Here is a 22,233-nt window from a genome sequence, read left to right as displayed (position 1 = left end):
GTAAAGTTTGGCTCCGGGATGGTCCCCGCTCGCGGGCTTCGTGCGAGGCGGGTCGGCGCTCCCTGCCCTTCAGCGGCTTCGGACCCTGGTTCCGTGCCTGGACGCATCCTGCGAGGCGGGAGCCTGAGGTGGGCTCCTCAGCCCCTCCGAGGCTCTCGAGGGGTTGTATTTACCGGCCCCGGCTGGCCAATTAACCAGTGCTGGTGCAGAGCTGCAGCGCTTCCCCAGTGGGCTGATACTTCGTCGTCTATTGTTGGTTGATAGACTGTAGCTGGAGTGGAGTAACTTATCTTTTTTTTTTTTTTTTTAATGCCTCTTGTCTTTAGCGTATCTGATAGCAGCCCTTTTCATTGTATACACTGTGACCTAAATATTTGTAGAGCCTTGAACAGACTTCTTGGTGTGTTTCTGCGCTGCAGGTTCCTGAAGAATAGTCCTCTACTTTCTGACAAGCATGGACTTTTCATCTGAAGTGTGTTCTGACATAGAGATCGCCTTGGTCTTCATGCAGAATGTTGCACTTAAAAAATAACAAAAATGAAAAAAAAAATAATCTGTGAAAGTATCTTTTGAAATGCTAGGAACTAAGAGTTTAAACAATGTAATTGTAAGTGCAGTAACCTGAATTTCTGGAGAGATCACTTTACATAAAGGCTGGGACAATGGAACTGGGTGGTGGGAAAAGCGTGTGTGATGACCTTATATGCCTTTTATTTTGTCTGGCATTATAGTCTGAGATGAGTTCAGACGTTAAATTTTCTCTTTTACAAATTTTACAAATATAGTTTCATGTGGATGAGAAAACTACAGAGTTAAGTGGCTCTATCCTTGACTAACTGCAAAAGCTGTCACATATAATAAGTTATTGTGCCAGTATTACAATAGTAATGGGATATTAAATGAACACATTTTGGCAGTAAGTAGCTGTAATACTTATGTCCTGTTTTGACGTCTGTAGAAGGAGGATTAGCTCAGACAGAATTTGTAGTGGGAGGGTGTGAGTGGGATGAAAAGCAAAAGCTGCTTAATTTTAATCTTCTCAAAAAGGTAACTAAAAGTAGCGTACATGGTTAAAGCACATATGCTCCTCTCTTTAATGGCTTTTAATTGTAGTCTCTTAAATATTTTATGTAAACTCAGTAGTGCTGAAACATTAATTTTTGTAAGATTCAATACATGCTAACTGAGCTCCCTGTTCTGCAAAAAAAGGAAGCACTGAGGAGCAGCAGGGCCTCGTGTGAAGGTCTGACAACAGCAGAGCTATAAAATTGCATTGGTGTAACTAAACCTATGTATCTGTACCTCTGGACCTAACCAGAAGCGTGCCTCTCGTTAGACTTCAGGCATTTAGTTCTGTTGCTTTAGTTTTACCATTGTGAACTTGATTTTGTTTAACAGCCTTCGTTTGTCTGTTGGGCTTTTTTTTGGTTTAAAAAGTAGGCATCTTGGAATGAACGCACACAAAAAGCAATGCTTCAGGGTGTGCAAAACTACTGTTCTCCGAGAAGTTTGCTTTCTCCGGTGGTTTTACAATGGAGTATATATTTTTACATACTTATCTTCCCTCTAGACCTCCTTAGATGAAAGAAACTTTTAAGGGTCCTATGAGGCTTCTTATGTAGGTCTTCGTTCATTTTCATAATCTCATAGGAGATCTTTGAAACTAGACCGGTTGAATTTTTCTGGATGCTTTTTGTGCTGAAGTTGCAGATTATTTGTTTAAATTTATTTATTTATTTTTAGTTATAAAAGGCTTGTATCTTAAGTGTATCTGCATATTATTGCCCGAGAGATGAATGATGAATTGATGTAGTCCTAAGTGTGGCTTTTATCTGGATTTATCATCAGTTCTAGTTGCATTTTCTCTTCCTCTCCCCAAGGTTTTTATTCTAACTAATAAAAAAAAATTGGCAATTAATATGCAAAAAACCACTGTGAGATGCACGTTGCTCACAAACGTACATCAAATGAGTGTAGGAATTAAATGTTAAGCCACCTACTAACATATGCTTTATGATTTCGATGTGATCATATTTATGGTTTATGATGGGTGCTACAAACGAGGTGGTGGTACCTGAGTTGTTCAAGAGGGAGGAGTCTTCAAGTCTGCCTCTACCAAAGTGATGGAGGTGCTCTCTCAAGGAGTGTTGGGAAGCGTGTACACAACGTGCAGCTATTGCTTTAGGTGCTAAAGGAATCATTTGGTGAAGGAAGTATGAGAGGATTGAAGAAGGTGGAGTTTGTTATAGGTAATACAGGATGGTTTTGGGAGTTATCGGTAACCATCCTGAGCATTTACCAGTAAGATGCACAAAAAGACAGCATGGCAGCTCAACTGTACTGGCAAGTGCTTGACTAGCATGCACAAGTGCTGCTAGACAGCAACCTCAAGGGTAAGGAAAGATCTGCTTAAAAAGAACCTCAGTGGTCCAAGTGTTGGACAAACAGCATCGGTTAGGTCAAAGCTGCTGAAGCAGCGTGTCACATTTGGGAAGTGTTTGAACATAGCCTTGAATCTTGACTCGCTGGGAGAGGGAGTCAGCAAGTGAGCTATGCGTTGATTCACATTCAGAAGGTTGTCTTTAAATATACTCTAGCTTGGGTGGTAAATTATATATAAAAATGAAAAATTAAATTGTGTAGCAAAAAGGGAAGAAATGCCAAATGCCTGGGAGGAGACTTTAAATCTAGATTTCATGCAAGATTTCTACTCGCATGGGTTTTAGTGTTCTGGTAATTTTACTGGAATTGTACTAAAATATTGCAGTACTGATAAAAAGATTATACTTTAAAATACTTTTTTTTTTTTAAATGCTTTTCAGAATGCTTTCTGTAACAAATGCAGGCCAACGTATGGTATAAATTGAATGATACACAGAAATTGAAATGGAAACATTTGGTCATAAATCTACATATAAGATGATGATGGCTGAAGGTTTACGTAGCAGCTTTCCAGAAAGATACTAGAAATGTCATACAGACCGTGACACACTTCATATTCTGTTAAAATTATTCTGCACTTCGGTGAAACCCAAATGGATGCCCCTTGAGGAAGCATTTGGTTTTGCAAACAATTTAGGGCAGAAAGCTTTGGAAATTTTATTTTCTAAAAATTATAGCATGGGTCTCGACTTATGTCTACACAGGAGGGTGGGAGCTTTGCCCCTGTGGCTTGCTTTAGGGCATGGAGTTTAGGTTAGAATTCAAAATTAATGTTCTTGTTTGTCTTGAAAGTATTAGATGGTCTCTGATTACAGCTGGGTGAGACATTTTCTTTCTTACTCAGTGAAGAAATAGAGTGGGAAGGTGTACTGTGACAATCAGTGTTTATGATTCTTTTTTAAAAAATCAGATAATGTCATTTTACTGTGTTCAGATAATGCTTGAATCATAAATGTAATGGTTCATCCTAAGCAGCAAAAAAGAGCATCTTTTTTCGTTGTGCAAGATTATAATAGGAAGATTTGCCAGGAGGACTGCAGAGGTGGATGGTGTGTGATTACACACCAAGTGGTTCTGATGAGAAAGGATTCAGAGCAAGCTTGACAGGCTATTTTGTATCAATTAGAGAGGTAAACTAGACATTTTAAAGCTAGGTAGCTGGTATATTTCTTAAAAATAGCTGATTTGTGGAAGCTGAAATAGGCTTATTTGCTCAGACCACCTGGTAAAGGTATTGTTCAGAAATGCTGTTTGGAAATACTAGTCGGTGCTTCTTTTCCAGCTGTTTCATCCATAGTTTCTACAGCCACCCTAAAGGTTTTCATGTACCAAGAATGAAGTCAGTTTCCCCCGGAAAGTTGTCACGTGATTCATGACTTCCCTTGTGAAAAACAAAAACATAAACATAAACACCGTAACTTTGTCTCGATGTCTGCTGTGATAAATTGCAGGGTTATTACGTAGTGGAAGATACCATACTCTGTTTTCCCAGTGCTGATAGTCTCTGGTGATAGAAAGGGAGGCCCTGTGAATACCTGGCCCACTCTGGTGATTATTTCAAAAGGACAAAGTGATGCTGACGCTGGATCTTGCACCTTGCCGTAGTTTCCATGCTTTGTTCATCTTCCTTACACCTATGGTTATGATGTTGGTTTACTGATTGCCCCTGAAGTAAAATTCTGAACACAGGCTTGCGTTTCTGTCTGTGAAGGCTTTTGGGTCCCTTCACGAGGTCTTCTGTTGGGCCAATAAATTGTGAAAACAGCTTTGTGGAACTAAGTAACTAAAACACGGCCAATTTCAAATGAAATTTTAGGACATGGTGTTTAATGCCAGTGCTGACTACCTAAATCTATGTGAATTTTTTCCAAGAAATAACTTGCCTGCTTGCACCTTTGTGTTCAGGTGTAAGACAGTGTGTTACAAGAGGTTGGCTTGTGGTGCTGCCATGAGGATCAAGAGAAGAACGGGGCATGCCCTTTTGCCAGCAGCACGGCAGTTTTCCCAGTATGTTGCCTGTGTTGTTCCCCATTTGACTATCCAGCAGCCAGGAGAGCTGGCAGTTGTACCAAGTGTTGTGGGGAAGAAAGGGCAGCGGAAAATGCTGACTGTCTGCTAATGCATCTGTGTAATCACCATTCTGGGGTTAGATTGCAGGAAGATGACAAAATTGCTGAATAAAGTCTGTTCAGTCTTTTTTTTTTTTTTTTTTTTTCTTTTTTTTTTTTTTTTTTTTTTTTTTTTTTTTTTTTTTTTTTTTTTTTTTTTTTTTTTTTTTTTTTTTTGTTGTTTTTTTTTTTTGGAAAAAAAGCTTTTTTGTGTTTTTTTTTTTTTTTTTTTTTCCTTTTTTCTTTCTTTTTCTTTTTCCTTTTCAGTATGAGCTGCCAGATGTTGGTGCTACAATGGGTAATAGTATAAGCTGCAGAGAGAAACAAAAGTTTTCTGTTTGGAAGACAGGAAACAGTAATTTTGAATCCTTGTGATTATGTAGAGGTGGTTGAATATGGAAGTGTTGGGTGAGCTGGCATATGATGATGGGATGGAGCAGATTTCATAGCAGGGCCATAGGCTGGAGAAAAAATATTTAGGGATGGGGGTCAAAATGTAGCTTGAGCACAAGGATAGAATAGAAATGTAATCGGTAATGAAACAATTGTCAGCCCTTCCATCCCTCTTGTACAAACACTTCTAACATCAGGTTGTTGCACTGCCATTTTTCACATGTATAATTTAGGTAATTTCGTAAAATTAGCTTTTACTTCATGGAAAGCTCTTAGCAATGGCCAGATCACCAGATGTAAAATGCTACTTTTTAAGGGTAAGCTGAAGGTGTGGCTAGTTAATGGTTACAGGTGGAGTAGTGGCTGAGTTGCCGGGGGAACTTGGTGGATTCAGATTCTAGCAGTTTTCCAGAGGGTGAGGGATAAAGGACCAGCTGAAGAGGGGATACAAGATGGGATGGCAAGTAGGCTGAAGAGCTTGGAGTAAAGTGAGCTCTTACGACTTAACTAGAATCTCCCCAAATCCATTCAATTGGACTACTGCAAGCAAATCAACCTAACTGTGGGGAATCCCTGAGAACTGTGAGCATGTGACCTTTCAGCATTAAAATATATATATGTGTGGAGGCAGGTTATAAACGGACCCAGTATAAGATCATCTGGAATTAAAAGAATAAGGACAGATTTGAGAGCTCAGGTCCTATTCTCAAATCCATCTACCCTGAGTGGAAAGGCAGACGTGCAGAGGAAAATATTGTCCTTCATACTAATATAATCTCAAACATTTGATAGGAGACATTTGACCTGGTGTGGAAAAGCAAACATTTTCCTACATTTATGACCTTTCTTCACTAATCTGTTTATCCAACTTGACTTCACTGGTTGATAGCAGCTTGCTTTGAGCGCATCCCTGCAGTGTTTGCTTTCAAAGGTAGTGCCAGAAGAAGGTATTTGGAGCAGAGGGAGAGAGATTCCTGTTCAGAGCCATGTTCAAAGGTCTATATTGGAAATGCATGCAGGGGGGAGAGGGAATTGCTCAAACATTTAAAACTGTGAAAAGGAAAACGTTAACTTAAAAAAATAACAGTTCAAGCACTTTAACTGCTTTGCCTTTGCATGCTTTTTGGGGCTGTGATATTATCTGATCAGCCAGTGGCTGTGGTCTGTGTGTGATTAGGATCTATGCTCATAGAATTATGAGCATATGGTATACTGTTTTAAAATTGTGAGTTTAAAATAATTACATTCTGGTGCTGTTTTTTAAGAATTATTTAATTGTCTGTATGTTCTGGAATGGTTTTGCTCTCAATTAATATTCGGTTCTGGCCTTGAGCCATCAAAATCATAAGGTTTCTTTCAAGTTTCATAATAATGTTAAGAAAGAGTTGCTCAGCTTCCTTTAAGGAAGTAAAAGCACTTCCTATGTTTTTGTTTTTACTTTCCATGCTGTTCAGAGGCGTGTATCACCGCATAGGAAAAGGAATAGGAATATGGTGACATTTCTGAAGTGGATGACGGAAGAGTTGGACTTGTGACAGATTTTCCTAGGGCCTCCAAAGTGACGTGCTGGACTGGTGGGTTGTTACTGATTTTGATTTTATTTTTCAGATTTCTACATAGCAATGTATACAGCTGTAGGCACTGAGCTTATTTCCAACCAAAAAGGAAAATCAAGGCCAGATCAAAGCACTTGTTGAGACGTTTGTCTGAAATGAAGGTTCTCCTGAACTAAGGTTTTACATGGACCAAAACCCCCTGAAGTTAAGAACACCTACTCCTTGAAGTATTTCATGCTTTTATACATTTGCTGTTCAAACAAGTAAACCAAAAGAGACCTATGAAAGCATCATAGTTAGAAAACCAAAGCCCAAAGCATGGAAATTTTCAACAATTCCTGCAAAGAACATGAAAGTGAGGGAAGAGGTACTAAGCTCTGGAGGAATTGCAGTAGCCTTTTCCGTACTTATGATTGGGCTATGCCATCAAGTCTGACTTCTTAAAAAGGGGAATGGTTTGTGATCCAAAGCTCTTTAAAGACTGTTTAAAGCTTTTTAATTTGACAGATTCTATTATAGTCTGGATTTTATCAATAGACTTAACGGTGAAGTTTCTCTGTGGTTTGAAAGGAAGTAGTCCATGCTACATAATGTTCTGTTTAAAATGTTGTCCTTTAAATTCAAAACCACACCCTTCTTCAGAGTATCTGGTGTACTCTGAGAGACCTTACAGCAGTGGTAGATCTGTGGGTTTTTTCCTGTTGAACGAAGTGATCTTCATTTCGGTAATCTAGAATGTGTAGCTTCCTTAGAGTCAGGTACTTTTTTTAGCTTTCTGATTCTTTGGAGCAGGTGTAGTATAAAATGCATAGCCCTCATAGGGTGAGGTGAGGGAAAGGAGGTTTGGGAAGGGAACAGCAAGAGAAACTTTGGTTGTTTGAAATGTTACATAAATGCACATGGCAGCAGCATGTGCATTTAAAAATGCTATTGGTAGTAGAACTTGCAGGGGGCTTTTATCTTAGTGAGGTGCAAGGACACGTTCTAAAATCTTTTATCTATAGCCCAGAATCAATCTGCAGCAAATATATTTCTGTATAAACCCTGTCCTCAAAGCGGTGGTCAAAGGCAAGCGTGTGTGTGACCTAGGAAATGTGAAGTTTTATATTTACATGCAGTTTCTCTGTAGTGTCAGACAGAAGACAAAAATATTTGTTGAAAATACTGCAATTTGTTCCCAGATTTCTTTCTTCGCTACAGAAGGGGATGCCATTAATCAGCTTTCAGTGGTGCTCTTACCTGTTATTTGGTAGGCTTTGTGTTCTTTCTTTTAACTAATAAGAGTATAACAAATCTTTATTATGTATTCATAATTAGAAAAACTGAAATGTACTGCATATTGGGTTTAGTTTTTTGTTTCTGTTAAAGTGCGTAAGTGTTTCGTTTCTTTTAAAGTGCATAGGTATGAAACCCAGGGCTGTAAGAAGGCCTGTGTTTTGCTCTTATGTTTGTAGAAATTGATTATACATCCATTACAACTTAACAGCAGCAGTGTAAATTTATTTTAACAGGAGCTGTAGTGAGGGTGTATTTGGGCTTAGCACCTCATCTCTGTTAACTCTGAAACCCAATGCAAATCTGCTCTAGTGTGTTTTCATTCCTGTATTTTGATGACTTGCTTGGCAGCACATTGGTTTAGAAACAAGCCCATCAAGACAACCCAGATACATTGTGTGGCATCACAGCATCCATCACCATTCCTTCCCTGGATCCTGCATCCTATGAATGCAATCCTATGGATCCTGTGCTGGGTGCAAGCAGCGAAATTAAAACTTGGATCATATTTAGTGCTTGTGATATAAATACAGACTTAAATAACATTTTACTGGTGAAAAGAGATGATGACTTGTTTCCAACTTGTGCACCTGCAGCAATTTTGGCAAATAACCAAGGAAAGGGAAATACTATGTGAGTTGTATATACCTTTGGTATAGGGACGTGTTATATACATATGATTATGTAGGTTTTGAGGGGTTTTTGTGTGCATGTGTTTGGTTTTTTGGTTTTGTTTTTTTTGTAGTTTCGGTTGTGGTGTGGTTTTTTTTTGTTCTTTTTTTTTTCTTTTTTTTTTTTTTTTTTTTAAAACGTGTAGTTACTGACAGAATTAAGTAGATGGGACTTGAATATAGGTAGAGACCAGATTAAAGGGTGGAGACAGTTTGCAGTGGTAGATAACAGAGTAAGTCACCCTGTTTTCCTCTGGAAAACAGCAATGAGGGGAGGAACTGTGTGTCACCTTCTCTAAGGCTTAATGGAAGGATCAGTGTGATACCTGCAATTTGTAACCCAGGAGCCTTGTGGAAGGGCAAACACTTGTATTTGGAGAAGTCAGTACTCAGATAGTCGTTGCCAACATACCTCTCTACTGAAGGACTGGAGGGTTCCTGTGGGCACAGTGTGGGGCTTTACCTGTGTGTTTGCCTTAATGTGGAGCAGAATTCAGCAGAAGAGTTTTTTAACTCGGCTCTCAGCCCCTGAAGTGGTGTATGTCAGAGCATCAGTGACTAACAAGTATGACTAAAGGTACTAATCTAAGTGGAGAGAATGCATGAGGTGGCAAGCATGAGTTTTGATGCTGACCATCACTTCCTCTGATCTAAACAGATGTCTAGATGTGGCAGAAAGTAGAACATAAAGGAGACTACAGACAGGCTGCAGTAAATGCCCATAATTGTTTCTATGTGCTATCCTGCTTTTCCTTTTTGTTTACAGTCAGAGCTAGTTTAGAGTCCTGTAAATTCCTCCAGGCAGGAGCATGTCATCTCAGTGTTGTGGCTGATAGGAACAGTTGATCGTCTTTATGAATAGTCTGGGGAAACTGGTAGGAGGAACAATGTCTCTGCCATCAGGATGCTGCCAGAGCCTGGGCGTGATGGCAGCAAAATGTCTTCAAGTTGAATTTCTACAAAGGTAAGCGTTCTGGAAGAGGGGCAAAGGAGAAGGGATTTAAAATGTTTTATTTTTTTATTTTTACAGGAGGGATGTGCAGGACATAGAAATTATATTTGAATTGCAGCTGTTCAGAACTTCTTTGATACCTACTGATATTTTTAGCAAGAGCAAAGAGACTGGAGAAGGAAAGGAGTAGTCTAGGGCAATGGCATCATCCCAAAGGAATTAGATCTTTACAGTATCATATATTTTGGCACTATAGTTTCCTTCATCTTTAAATGAGTTTGTGCATTTACTCTTTTTTTTTTTTTTTTCCTTAATACTAGTGCTAGGAACTATTGATTATGTAGAAATAACTGCAGAACTGATACCTTTTAGTGACTACATGTCAAAAATGATTGTGCTTGGTCTTAAAACATACTGTTTGACTGATTGTATGTTTTTAAGTGCAATTTTTAAATGTTGTTGAATAAAAAGGATATATTTACAGGTCAAAATGGTGATTTTTTTTTTCTCCAAAATTTGTTTGAATTGTCAGAAGCATTTGGTTTTAGTAGTGGTTCCGTGCAAGGTGATTAGTGGTCTGAGTACAGGGGACTTAAGCTGACACATCTAAATGGTATTCTGTGGATATGTGAAAAAGATAAGAGTCAAACACACAATGATTTTTTGACAGTTTCCCACACTTTTTTTCAGTTATCTTTGCTCAAGAAAGCATGGGAATAATTTAAAGAGAAAACTGATATAAATCTAAGGAAAATCCATAAACCAGGAGATTTCTGGCTGCAAAATAAGTCAATTTCCAACGCTGGGAAACCCCTAAAGGGTAGTTGTGATGTCATAACATTACGTTAACTACAGCATTAATGCACTAAGCATAACTTGAATATCGGTATGTTTGCATGACTGTTTATTGACCGGTTTTAAGAGTTTCATAGACTTGTAGGCTCTAATTTAAGTAAAATTAACGTATTGTAAAGGACTTGGACTGACAAAAATCAAATGCAAACCTAAGATATGTAAAAGTGTGTTCTCCTTGCATCTCTTAGGTGCTGATCTCTGAAAGAAGGCAAATCAAAATGGGGATTTGAGTATGAGAGAATGGAAAAGCTGGGAACTGTCCTTTGAAGGGTGTAAGCTGAAGACTGCTTTCCCAAATTTGCAGCATAAAACTGTATGACAGCCCTGCTCCAACCTGAAAGCTGGTTAGGACAAAGGGATTTTTAGAATGTTCACCATTTTATCTGCTTGGACTTCTTATTTTGAGAACAGTGGATTATCTTCAAGGTGTGGTCACATTTCGGGATGGCTAATGGTCCCCTCGTCACTTGTGAATGCTAAGCAACTCTTCACCTTTACTTATTAAATGCGGTGGTAAATTTACTGCACAGTGAAAATAATGAGTGCTGTGGAGAGGGGCAGAATTGTTGGAGTGGGAGCTCTGCTTGATTCCTAAGGTTTAATAAAGCGAGAGCTTGTGTTGGTTGCTTTGGCGAACTGCGCAATACTGCTGTGCCATTTTCAGTAGGTTTTGCACACCTCAACACCAGCTGTGCCCATGTGAGGATTTGGAATTGACTAGATAAGGAAGACACTTGGAGAAATGAGAAAGTTAGATGTACGTATTTTAATGCTCTAAATACTAAAATGTGTTAAGCTTTAGCAACTTAGCTGTTGGTTGGTTTGTGTTGCTTTTTTTAAATCAGGTGCTTACTGCTAAAAAGTTACTTAAAAATAAAATTATCTTAAGTAGCTATTAGTTTTTACATATCAAAATGTAGCTGTGCTCTATTGGAGGGGTGCTGCTTCCTGCTGTTTCTGTGCATGATTACCATGGAGTGATACATGTTGTCTTTTTCACCATGGCTTTCCTTACCTTCTCTTATTTTTTTTTTTATTTTAGGAGGCTGCTGACCTTTTTGTGCTTTCAGTCAAGTTCTGTGTTTCTGTGGTTACTAACATTCAGCTTAAGTCATGGGGTGGGCTAGCATGAGTAACATTTACTGGGCAGGTTTTATTTAATTATTTCAAAGATGAACTGGTTTTACTTTTGTAGAAATGCAATTTTTTATGCCAAGTGATGTGACCTATTTCTCAATGCTTTTTTTTTTTTCTTTCTTTGTGATGGGAAAATGAAGAATTATTACTAACAATATCACAGATGCTAACTTTGCTACTTTGTGATGCTATGCAAAATGCAATTTCAGTGTTGCAGGAAACACATGTCCAGTTTAAGTTGCTGACGTTCCAGTCAGCTGCAGGGGCTTTGTGAGGGTTTCCTCATCGTGGTGATTACAAGCATGAGTAACTAAGCAGGTCGTGCTGACCAGAGAACTGGTTCTGCTGTGAGTTCCCATTTCCTCTCTGTTCCGGTGCGTGCCGTACATCTTCGTAGCACTGGTTGATTTGGTCATAACCACAAGATCCCAACCACTCTTTTTCATTCCTGCAGGAAAAAAAGCAAATCCTTTGAAGCACCAAAGAAAAGGTTTGGCTTATGCCACTTGCTGACACAGCTATTTTCTGCAATTTCCAATTTAAGAGTATAAAGTTCTTCAGCTGTCTGAGAATGTCTGGATGCCGGACTTGTGGGTTTTAGTAGATGAAAAATGTACTGCCTGGTAGTCTGCTGCCAAATGGCTGGGGAATAATTGATGGAGCATCAGGAGTTAAAGTGAAAGTAAGGCAGAAGTCTTCGTTATAATTATATCAGGAGCTGTCACCTTCATTTCAGATGTCTTCAAAACAGGTTTTGTCAGAAAATAAGCCTGCAGATGTAGATGAAAGAGAAAAGATGCATCAAAAAGCAATTACAATTAAAAACTTTCCTCTGCAATGTAGAGACATAAGATGAGTAAGTGGGTCCCTGTGTTCTTCCCTGACTTTTTCTAAAACTATCTATGACTGTTACTCCAAATTAACTTTACAATGTAGGCTTTTTGTTCTCCATCCTAGGCTCTATGAGCTCACTAGAAAATGTACCTCTATCTGTTTGTGGCGTATGCACAGGTACAGAGTTCTTCCTTTTTGGGGAAAATCACCATTTCTCTTTGCTGTTTCATTGCAACCACTTTTGCTCACTTGTATTTCAGTAGACAATGTCATTTTGATGTACCACATGAGATAAACACAGTAATTTTATTGAGGCAGACTTTGAAGAGTACTATTGATTATTTATGGAGACATGCTATTTTAATCAAGTAAATTCATTTAAGCTGTCATGGTGAGTCAGTGTAATAATGTGCTCATGCTTCATGCAAGGTAGTAGGGTTGTATTTTAGATGGCTATGGTGGTTTAGAGGATGTAACAGTATCAGTCAAGTGGCACAGAAGTTTGGCAGTGGTGCGTCGGCGTCGTGTCTAACCTCGTGAGCACTTTGAAAGCATTGATGTCAAGTTATTTTCAGGGCTTGACTTAAAATAATCAAAAGAAATAGTTTAGCTGGTCAACCCTGCAAAAAAAAAAAAGTCATCTTTATATATTTCACAGGAGGAGGGGATACTGTGGAAGAGAGGGGGCGGGCTGCATGTGGAGCACTTGCTAGTGATGCCCAGCTAGTGCTGAACAAAAAGTAGGTTAGTGATGCCAGCTGGTCTGCTGGGGGCTGTGGGCTTTGTCTAGGCTCTTAGCAGACCTGCTGCTCTCCCAGAAATTCTAGGTAGTTACTAACTTTTCCATTGAAATGGCCTAAACAGAAGAATGTGACTTGACCAAAATTTTCCAAGAGCCTAGCAGAGGGTTGGCTAGTCCCCTGACTCCCTGGGCTGGCCTTCCATCACAAGACTATTTCTATGCTTGTGTGAGCATGCAATAGCCTCGCACCTCACACTGGCACGTGTTGGCATCATCTTGTGAGATCAGGTAAGAGCTGAGGGTGCTCTACATGCTGCGAGTCATTCTGGCATGTTTTGATGAGTTGAGACTTTTGGGTTGTATTTAAAAGAAAAAGATAAATTCTCCAGGTAGGTAGGTAGGCAGGCTGCAAAAGGTGTCTCAGAATTACCTTTCAGTCATCTGCATATTGATATAGGATGCTTTTTTAATGACTATCCTTCAGAGTATTTAGACTGCTGATGTGTGTCATGCTTATAATTAGTGTTGCTGAAATAAGTCTGGGATTCTGTAGGTTATCTTTATCAAGTTCTGCATTCACAGAATCATAGAATCATTTCGATTGGAAAAGAACTTTAAGATCATTGGGTCCAACCGTAAATCTTACACTGACTATTTACAAGTCTACCATTAAATCATGTCTCTGAGTGCCGTGTCTTTTAAATACCTTGGGGGATAATGACTCAACCGCTTCCCTAGGCATCCTGTTCCAGTGTTTGATAACTCTTTTGGTGAAGAAATTTTTCCTAATATCCAATCTAAATCTTCCCTGGCACAACCTGAGGCCGTTTTGGTCTTGAGCAAAAGACCTGTTCTTGGGGATGCACATAAATCACAGTTTTTCTGGCACGTTTTTCAGAAACTGCTGCCAGTGCTGAGTTCCACCTCTCCTGCAGCTGTAGGTGCTTGCTCACCTTTAAAAACAATAACTAGTGACTTGTCTCTGAAGCAAAGAACCAAGGCCCATACCTGGAGAGTAACGAGGTGGCACTGAAAGAACTGGCCTTTGAGAACGGAGAGCTTACCGGCTGGAGCTGGGGAGGCTGGGGCAGGACCTGCCCTCTGGCCTGTGCACCGAGTAAATAGATAAAGATCGATATTCTCTGAATGTCAGGTTAGCAGCAGATGCTCTGGATTGTTGCAGTCTCTTGCTATGTGGTAGTATGTTCTGAAGACCCAAAATGTGTTTTGCTGTGCGGTTGGTTTTTTGATCCGCCTGCATATAAAAATAGTTTTGAGGGGAGATAAGGTTGGTTAGCTCCCCCCCCCCCCTCCTTCCTCCCCAGCTCAGTTTTATCTTTTTTAGCTTACAAATGCTCACTTCAGTGAATGCTCACAAGGCTTATTGTACTGTCTTCCCTTCATACGTGCTGGCTGCTCTTCCCTGGGAGTCACTCATGTGCCAGCACGGAGCAGCAGTAGCTCCAGTACTCGGTCTTGCGTACGTTCACTTGATTCCTGACAGCTTGATATCAAGTAGGAGCTGATGACAAATTGTATTGACAGGCTCTTATTTAACAATTACTCAACAGAAGCTATTCCTATTCCTTATAAGCTGTAACACAGCAACTTTTAATTTGTTAACAGGCCAAAGTATATTTGAAAGAAAAATCTTTCCACCTTGTTTATAATTTCTTGAATATTGCATTTCAAACTAAATGTTTTAAAACTTCTGATCTTGCACTTGGGGTTTAAAGCTAATTAAGCTGTTTCTCTAAAACATCTTGCTAATATGAGGTGTGTATGATCTCCTTTTTTCCAGTCTTATAACTTTTCCTTTTTTGTGTCAACTTTTTTTAAATGCAGTAACAGTATTAATGAGCATAGACCGTGCACAAGACCTCTTGTTCCTGAGAGCTTTTTAATAGATTTTACCTTCTCCCTGCTAAGTCTAATTTAGCTTTTTCCTGTGGTTCCCCTTCTGTTGTTCCATCTGTTTCATTCAACTGCTTTATTCTCTCTTGGAGTTTTGTATACACTAATCCTTCTACCTTCTACTCTTTGCAGCTTTGTTTAGTTTCAGTGGTTCAGTTCAGCTTAGTTTCAGCATACCTTTCACTAAGATGTTCCAGGACGAGCTATGATTTTGTGTAACTGAGACTGTTAAAATCATTCCATCTCTCTCTCTTCTTTTTTTTTTTTTTTTTTTAAACTTCATTTTTATTACTGCTTGTACATGCCATTTATGGTACTATTGGCATTTTGGAAAAATACCGTAATAGCTCTGGTTTCTTGCTTCTCAGAATCTCCAGTTCTTTCCATTTTTCCACAGTTTCCAAAAGCTGTAAAGGAATTTGTCGAGTAAAATGAGATGGAAAGACTTCAATTCTACACAATGTACATGCATAATATATTTCACTTACTGCAGACCCCACTGCCTTCATTTCTGTAAGATTACCACTTAAGCTCTGCATCCCATTGCTTTGTGTTCTACAGAAGTCACCTTAGGCCAATTTAAAGATCCCAGAACTCTTCTTAAGACTAACCACAGTAGATAAAATAAGAAATTCAGTGATTGATGAGACATTTTCAAATACTAACGAGAAAATTAATTGGGGGGAGGGGGGAGAATCTGAATTTTGAGGTTGTTATTTTACGTGGTTTATCAGTGCTCAAAGTTAGAGATTAAAATCTTGCCAGATGGTTAGTTTCTGGAGTGCAGAAGAGTTTTGATAAACAAATATGTATTAGTTACATGTATATGTAAGCCTCTTCATTTCCAAAAGAGGAAAGAAGCAAGGGAGATCTCTTTCCCTGAGCAAATAAGCCCTAGAGCAAAAAGAAACATTGTTGTTGGGGGGGTAGTTATTTTCTGTCAACAGTTTGAATGTGCTGTCATAAACAGAGCTCAGTTCAAAGGATCTGGGAATCTCAGAAGATTTCTTTCAAGATGAACCAATTTCCTGTAACACGCTGTCAGTGCTAGCAAAAGGCATTTCTTGCACATAAGAGCAGCTGGTTGTTTTAAAAAAAAAAAAAAGTGTGTGAGAACACCACCCAGTCCAATGCACATCCCTTATATAGAGCCATTTTCCAATGGAAAATGGGTATCTGTGAAAACAGGGCACTTCAACAAACTGTGCACTTCAGGATGTCATTTAGCAAGGAAAAGTGCATTTTTTACTAATGGTGCATGCTTCTTGTTTGGATATTTTCAGGAGAGGGCTTGAGGGTTTTTTGAGGGTTTTTTTGTCCTTTTTTTTTTTTTTAAAGACTTTTGCAAGGAGTTATTTGAGTTCAGAAATTTTATTAAATACTATTGACTTTAAATATATTGTTCTGATGCATGTCAAAACAGTTGTTTAAAAAAACTGTTACACAGAATTATTCCAGGTGTTAATCTTAAATCAATATACTTTTCCATTGGCTGCCAAGTGGTATGGGTAATTTTTCTTACTCTTTATTCTTTTAAATAAGAAATGTGAACTTTGTTCAGTAAAAGTGCTACCAGTTAGAGAAACTAATTTTCAACCAGTGTTTAAAAGTTCGTGTGCCTTTACCTTCTTAAGATGTTACCGGGTTATTTTGTTTCTCAGGATGGTTTCCAAATTGCTCTTGAGAGCCCTTAAGTACTAATAGTTCTTGTGATTTGCTTTGCACAGGGGCAGAGAGGCTTTTGTTGAAGAACTGTTGACCACTTTGACATGAGTATTAACCCTGTGTTAGCAGGAGAAAACTTAATCTTATGGGAAATGGCTTTTTTTTTTTTTAATTGACTTGAAAGTTCTGTCCTGTGGAAATATATTTAATCTCATAAGTTGGTTGGAGACACCTTGTTGATATTGTTGTTGCCAATTTGAATTGCCTCATGTTCTTGCCTTTAAGAAATAACTTGACACTGTCAAAAGAGTATCTGAATTTTCTTTGCTATCCACATCTGAAATACATTTGCCAATGTTTTGTTGTTTGCAGGAACCATTGATATATGAAGATGAAACCATGAAGAGAAAGCAGAAGGAATAATAATGCTTTTCCGAAACCGTTTTCTGTTCTTGCTGGCTTTGGCAGCCTTACTAGCCTTTTTGAGCCTCAGTCTACAATTCTGTAAGTGTCCTCCCCTTTTGTTTTCTATATATAGTAGTCTATAGGTGTGTTTAAAAATGGCCATGCTTACATGTTGTTTAAGCATTCTTTCTGTATTTAAATATTTGTGTGCTTTAGTTTTGTTTTTTAAATAGGAAAATAAATGTAAGACTAAGAATAGTTTTGTGTGCCATATAGGAATCTATAAAATCTAGAGACTTTTCAAATCAGGCCATCTCAGAAAAAACCTCTTAATTCTGTAGTGCAATTAAGTAATTGAATGTGACTGAATTCTTCCATGAAAATAGACAAAAAACATTTGAGTGAAAACTGCTGCAATTCCTCTTTTACATTGCATCAGACCAGCCAGGATTGAGAAAACTGCTGTGAGAGGGTTGAGGGATGGAATTTCTCCTTATTTGTACCCTCAGTTAGGAAACTTTAAACAGTTGAATTGGCTCATCACAAGTAGCCGGTTTGTTTAAGAGAAGATAACTTATGCTGTGCTTCAGATCAATTAATCCAGGGTCAATCCGGAGGTTCCTCGTTTACTGATGACTAAGCAGGTGGGTGGTGCTGGGTGCAGGTTGGTGTGTGCTGACAAGTGAGCATTGTGCCATATTCAGCTTATCACCTGGTTCATCAGCAGTGACATTTGCTGGGTAAAGTGATGTTGTGTGTAAATCTAATATGTACTAATACACGCTCATGTAGTTAGTTGCTGTTAGAAGGCAAGGAAAAATGTGTGTCTGTAGTATAGGATAACATTCTTTGTTGTTGTCTTGTATCATGTTTCAATGTAAGAGCGCAGTCCTTCTGGTCTGTGTTTTGCATAGTGTAAAAAACCAATCCCAAAACACAACAAAAAAGCCAACCTCAAACCAGAGGATTACTTTAGATTTAGCATGTGTCTTTTGCATATGATGGACAACTTAACAACTAAAAAAAAGGAAGAGGTGAATGTGGTTGTATGTTGTTAGTTTTTTGTGTTTAAACTCATCTGCATGTAGTACGGGGACCTGTGGTTCTGAATTGCTTTTTCAGCCTCCTGTGGGTACATCCCAGTGGGTCTGATTGCAGCTTGTTGTGCCCTTTAGGCTCCTTATGGCTCTGCCCTTGACATTATATGGTTGGTAATTAATTGTGTATAGGGTGAAGGTCTTAGAGGAACTTCAACTGAAACGTAAAACCGAATTGCTAACAAAAATGAGCTTTATTTGGAGGTGAGGAAATAGGCATATAGGAGAGTGAATCATCAAAAGAGGAAGTTATTTTCCACTTAATTAGAAGTTAACATTTGTGCAAGAAGAATTCCAGGAGATAAAGATGTTTGAGGGGAGATTTAAAAAGCACTTAAGCTACAGCAGTAGCTATCGTGAAGCTTAGTGCCAATACCAAAATACATGTAGAAATTGTTATGTAATGAGATCTGCAGTACTGGCTAGCAGGAACCAAGTCGTTTATGACATACAGGTAGCCTGATATTTTAATTTCTACCGGCTTCAGCTTGTAGAGAGACTGGTTCAAACTCAGACCAAAGACCACCTCCAAAGCAAAGATAAAACTCTCTTCTAGCATAGTATAAAACTATTACGGAAATTCTCCCACCTGAGAAATTTCGGAACAGCCTTCAGAAAACATCTGTCGGCCCCTCTGATACTGCATGATATGCAGCCCTTCACAGTGACAGAGCATTGAAGGACAGAAAATTTAAATGTCCATCTCCATGGGACATAGACGCTACGTACTTAGTAGAGCTGTATTTACTGTTTGTTCCCTATTGCCGTGTTGAAGGTCCTTCCTTGCACTGAATCTGTTCTTAAGGAGTGACATAGTTCAGAGGCACACCTCCCTCCTGATTTGATTCTCGCTGTTGCACAAAGTGGTAGCAATGTAGTTTTGGTTCGTGTATAAAGCTTTTTTTTTCTGAAAGCAATATGCTGCTTTTCCAGCATTTAACCAGTTCTGCTCTTTACACCCTTGTACAGGAGCGAAAGGCACAGGGTCTGAGTACAGTCTTTTTGTTGCTGCTTCCCACTGCATCAGGTGCCAGGCTTGTCTGCCTGGGGTGCGAGTCAGCTCCCTGGGTATTTGACTTGGAGCAGTGGGGTAAGGGACATTTCTTCAAGAGGTCCTACTCTTTTCAAGCTATGGGCATTTCTTTACATAAAGGTTTTGTTGCTGAACATATCTAGTGGGTGATAGGGGAGTGAGATTTGAGATATGTTTGGAAATTTAAGAGAACATTTTCAAACCTGTTCATCATTTTCCCAGGGTTGTTTACCATTCCTAGTAGGCAGATAGAAGGCTTTTAAAAAGAAGTTTATACTTGATGAAAAAGTACAAGTCTTAATGGTTCTAGGCATCTTTTATATAATTGTGTGGCCTGGACTTTGAAGCAAAAGACTGGGAGCCAGATATGTTCTCAAATTCAATTTGCTGTTAACAAATTGTACAGTGTGAAACCTGGACCAGATCAGCAATAGAGGGAAACTCTCTTCAATGGCTAACACCTCCAGATTTTGTGTGTGTTTTAATTTTTAAATAGTATAGAAAAATGGCAGCATTAAAAATTAAAACCCTGAAAATCTTCCACTACTGACAGAAAGCATGCTGTGTTGTCTTGGATGAGATTTTTTGTTTGGGAAAGCCATTGGATAGGATGACTGTTGACTTCCAAACCAGACATGACTGGCAGCTTAAAGTTTTATTGGGAATGGTCATTGTTTCCCTCTTGTTTTATGTTTGGGGGCAGATCTATGGAAAAGAGTGGAGAAGTGTTTTCCTTATAGTATTTATCACTCCACACATGTTTTTATTTTCCCCCTCTTTGTCTGTTTATGTAAGTGGTCATGGTTCTAAAACAATTTAAAACTTCAGTACTGGGACAAAAGGAGAACTGGTTTTGATAGACTTTTCAATTAGACTGTTCTAAAATGGAATTATGTTGTTTTTCTCTTAAAAGACTTCATGTTCTGCTTTGTCAGAAAAACTGCAGAATGGAAAAATGACGTGGGGTAGATTGTGGACTGTATTTTTGTCTCTGTAAATATTATCTGTAATGCTGTTGACTAAAACTGGGCAGTTTACTTCTGTACAAACAGAGCGAATGCAAGTTGGGATATTTTATTCTTTTTTTGCCGAAGGAAAAGGTGCAGTGTTTGGGATCTTCCTACCCTGTGTAAAATGCCAAGAGCTGTGCAAAGGGATTGTAAATGGAGTGGTTGGGGGAGTTTCTGTAGTACAGAGATGGAGGATCGTGGTGCAACCAGATTCAAGTGTGATGTAAAGGATGTGTTATAATCCAGCTGTGGTCCTATAGCCTCACACTGAAGGGAAAAGACATAATTTAGGACCCTGTCAATGTTAATTATGTTGTTTAGCCCGTAGGCCAGCTCAGGAAGAAGAGATTGCAAGTATGCCCAAAGACCTGCTTTCTTTTTTCCCTTTAAGATTGGTGTAATACATGAGAACCTAATTACTGGGCAAGCACAGATCTTTGAGTATGTTAAAGCATCTGTGACTGACTGGGGAAGCCTGAAAGTAAGTCTCCTCAGGATGTCTCAACTATTTATCTTTGAAACTACCTTGAATAAACCGAACTGAAAAGAAATTTAAAAGTCAGCTGTTAAGACGCCATGTGTAATCTCTGTAAAGTTTACTTGACAGTGACTGTGGATTTTTATTTTTTTTTAATGGAGTGCAGGTAAGTAAATTTTTTTCAACAAAGTAAATATCTTTGTTTACTTTGTTTTTTATTTCTGTTTCTGTTTACTGAAAGCCTAAAGCAAGAAACAGCCGACAGAAGAGGACTAAAACTATAGTGGGCAAACAGCTCTCTCTACTAGCTACTTAACCCTGTGACAAGCAGAAATTACAGGCTCTGCTTTGGGGCCTGCCTGTTTTGGGCATCTGCAGAGTCACAAAGTCCCTGGCTCTTAGGCAGATCCTGCACATGGAGCTTCTCTTCTGGTTTGAAGTTTGTTTCCCTAAATACTGTGGTACTTTAATCAGTGCCTCAGGCTTGTCTTTTGATAAAAAGAATTTTGATATCTGCTACTGCTTTTTAGGATGTCAGCTGCTACCCTGGCAGGGTGCTGGTTCCTGTGTAAAGCATTGGGAGTGTGGTGTTTTGTTTTTTGTTTTCTTTGAAATACTTTCTCTGCCTTGATGGTTCAGGCTTGTGTGTTGGTGTTTTAGCATGTCTGGAGATGACATTTTGCTTTTCCAGTAATAATTTCCCTCTAGTTTCTGTCTGCACTGGAGGTTTGGTTTTGCAGATGAGTCATAAGAAATGGAAATTAGGATTCTCCACAAGGAAAAGTAGTAGAGTTTTATTGGCTCGAGTGCTGCGGGCAGCTCTTATTTTACAAGGATGGGGAGAACACCATATGCAACCCTGCCAGGATGTTGCCTGTAGGAGGTGAGTGCTGTGTTGCTGCACAGCCACGTTTGGAAATGTGTTTGTTTTAATAATCCCAGGCCCTCTGGTGTGATTGCTGCTGTTTGCATCCCTGCTTGGTGGTCCAATAGAGCTGTGCAAGAGCAGCACTGAAGTGTTTGGGGGTTAGCTGGGTATCCTCGCCACTGCTCGCTTCAGCTCCTGGCTCCAGAGAAGCCGTGGTGCGATGGGTGCTTGGATGGTCTGGGGAGGAGGCTCCAGAGTAGCACGTGCCACTGCCAAACACTCAGCAGGGACTTGCTGGTGGGAGCAGAGGTGGAAGCCAAGGAGGCGTTGCATCCCTGTTCACCCTTTCCATTTGCAAAGCAGGATGTGCTTCCTCATCTTGTGAAGCTGTAGCGCTGCAAAGCCACCATTGTCCCCCTGTCTCCACCCTGAACTAGAATGGGGGTGTGGGCTGCCCCTGCAGCCCCTTGCCCTGAGACTGCCAGTAGGATGCTCAGAGAAGCTGGGATATACGAAGTCTGTGGAAAACATGGGAGAGTTGGGTTTTTCTAGAACTTAATTTCTGAAGGAGAAGGGAGGAAAAAAACCCCAAGGTGTTCAGTAAAAAGGTAATATGAGCTTCTGGCTCTTCTGGCTGTTTCTGGACAAAGTATATATCCATACTTTAGGGTGAATTCATAGAATTCTAGTATCATATGATGGTTTGGGTTGGAAGTGACCTTAAAGATTATCTAGTTCCAACCTTCCAACCCCTCTGCCGTGGAGGGACACCTCCCACTAGACCAGGGTGCTCAAAGA

At 39.3% G+C, this 22,233-nt stretch overlaps 1 protein-coding gene across 1 annotated transcript in view; it reads left to right on the top strand.

Annotated features, from left to right (window-relative positions):
- PXYLP1 (2-phosphoxylose phosphatase 1) overlaps positions 1–22,233 on the top strand; it is a 116,622-nt gene that overhangs the window by 54,856 nt on the left and 39,533 nt on the right. The window contains exon 4 of the mRNA XM_014960641.1: positions 16,917–17,048. Coding sequence (XP_014816127.1) covers positions 16,970–17,048 — 79 coding nt within the window. The 5' untranslated portion in view covers positions 16,917–16,969. The remainder of the gene's footprint in view (positions 1–16,916; positions 17,049–22,233) is intronic.

The sequence above is a fragment of the Calidris pugnax genome, unplaced genomic scaffold (genome assembly GCF_001431845.1).
Source record: "Calidris pugnax isolate Ruff unplaced genomic scaffold, ASM143184v1 scaffold398, whole genome shotgun sequence".
Taxonomy (NCBI): domain Eukaryota; kingdom Metazoa; phylum Chordata; class Aves; order Charadriiformes; family Scolopacidae; genus Calidris; species Calidris pugnax.
The sequence above is the reverse complement of the archived record's forward strand: the minus strand, read 5'-3'. Positions and strand labels throughout refer to the sequence as shown.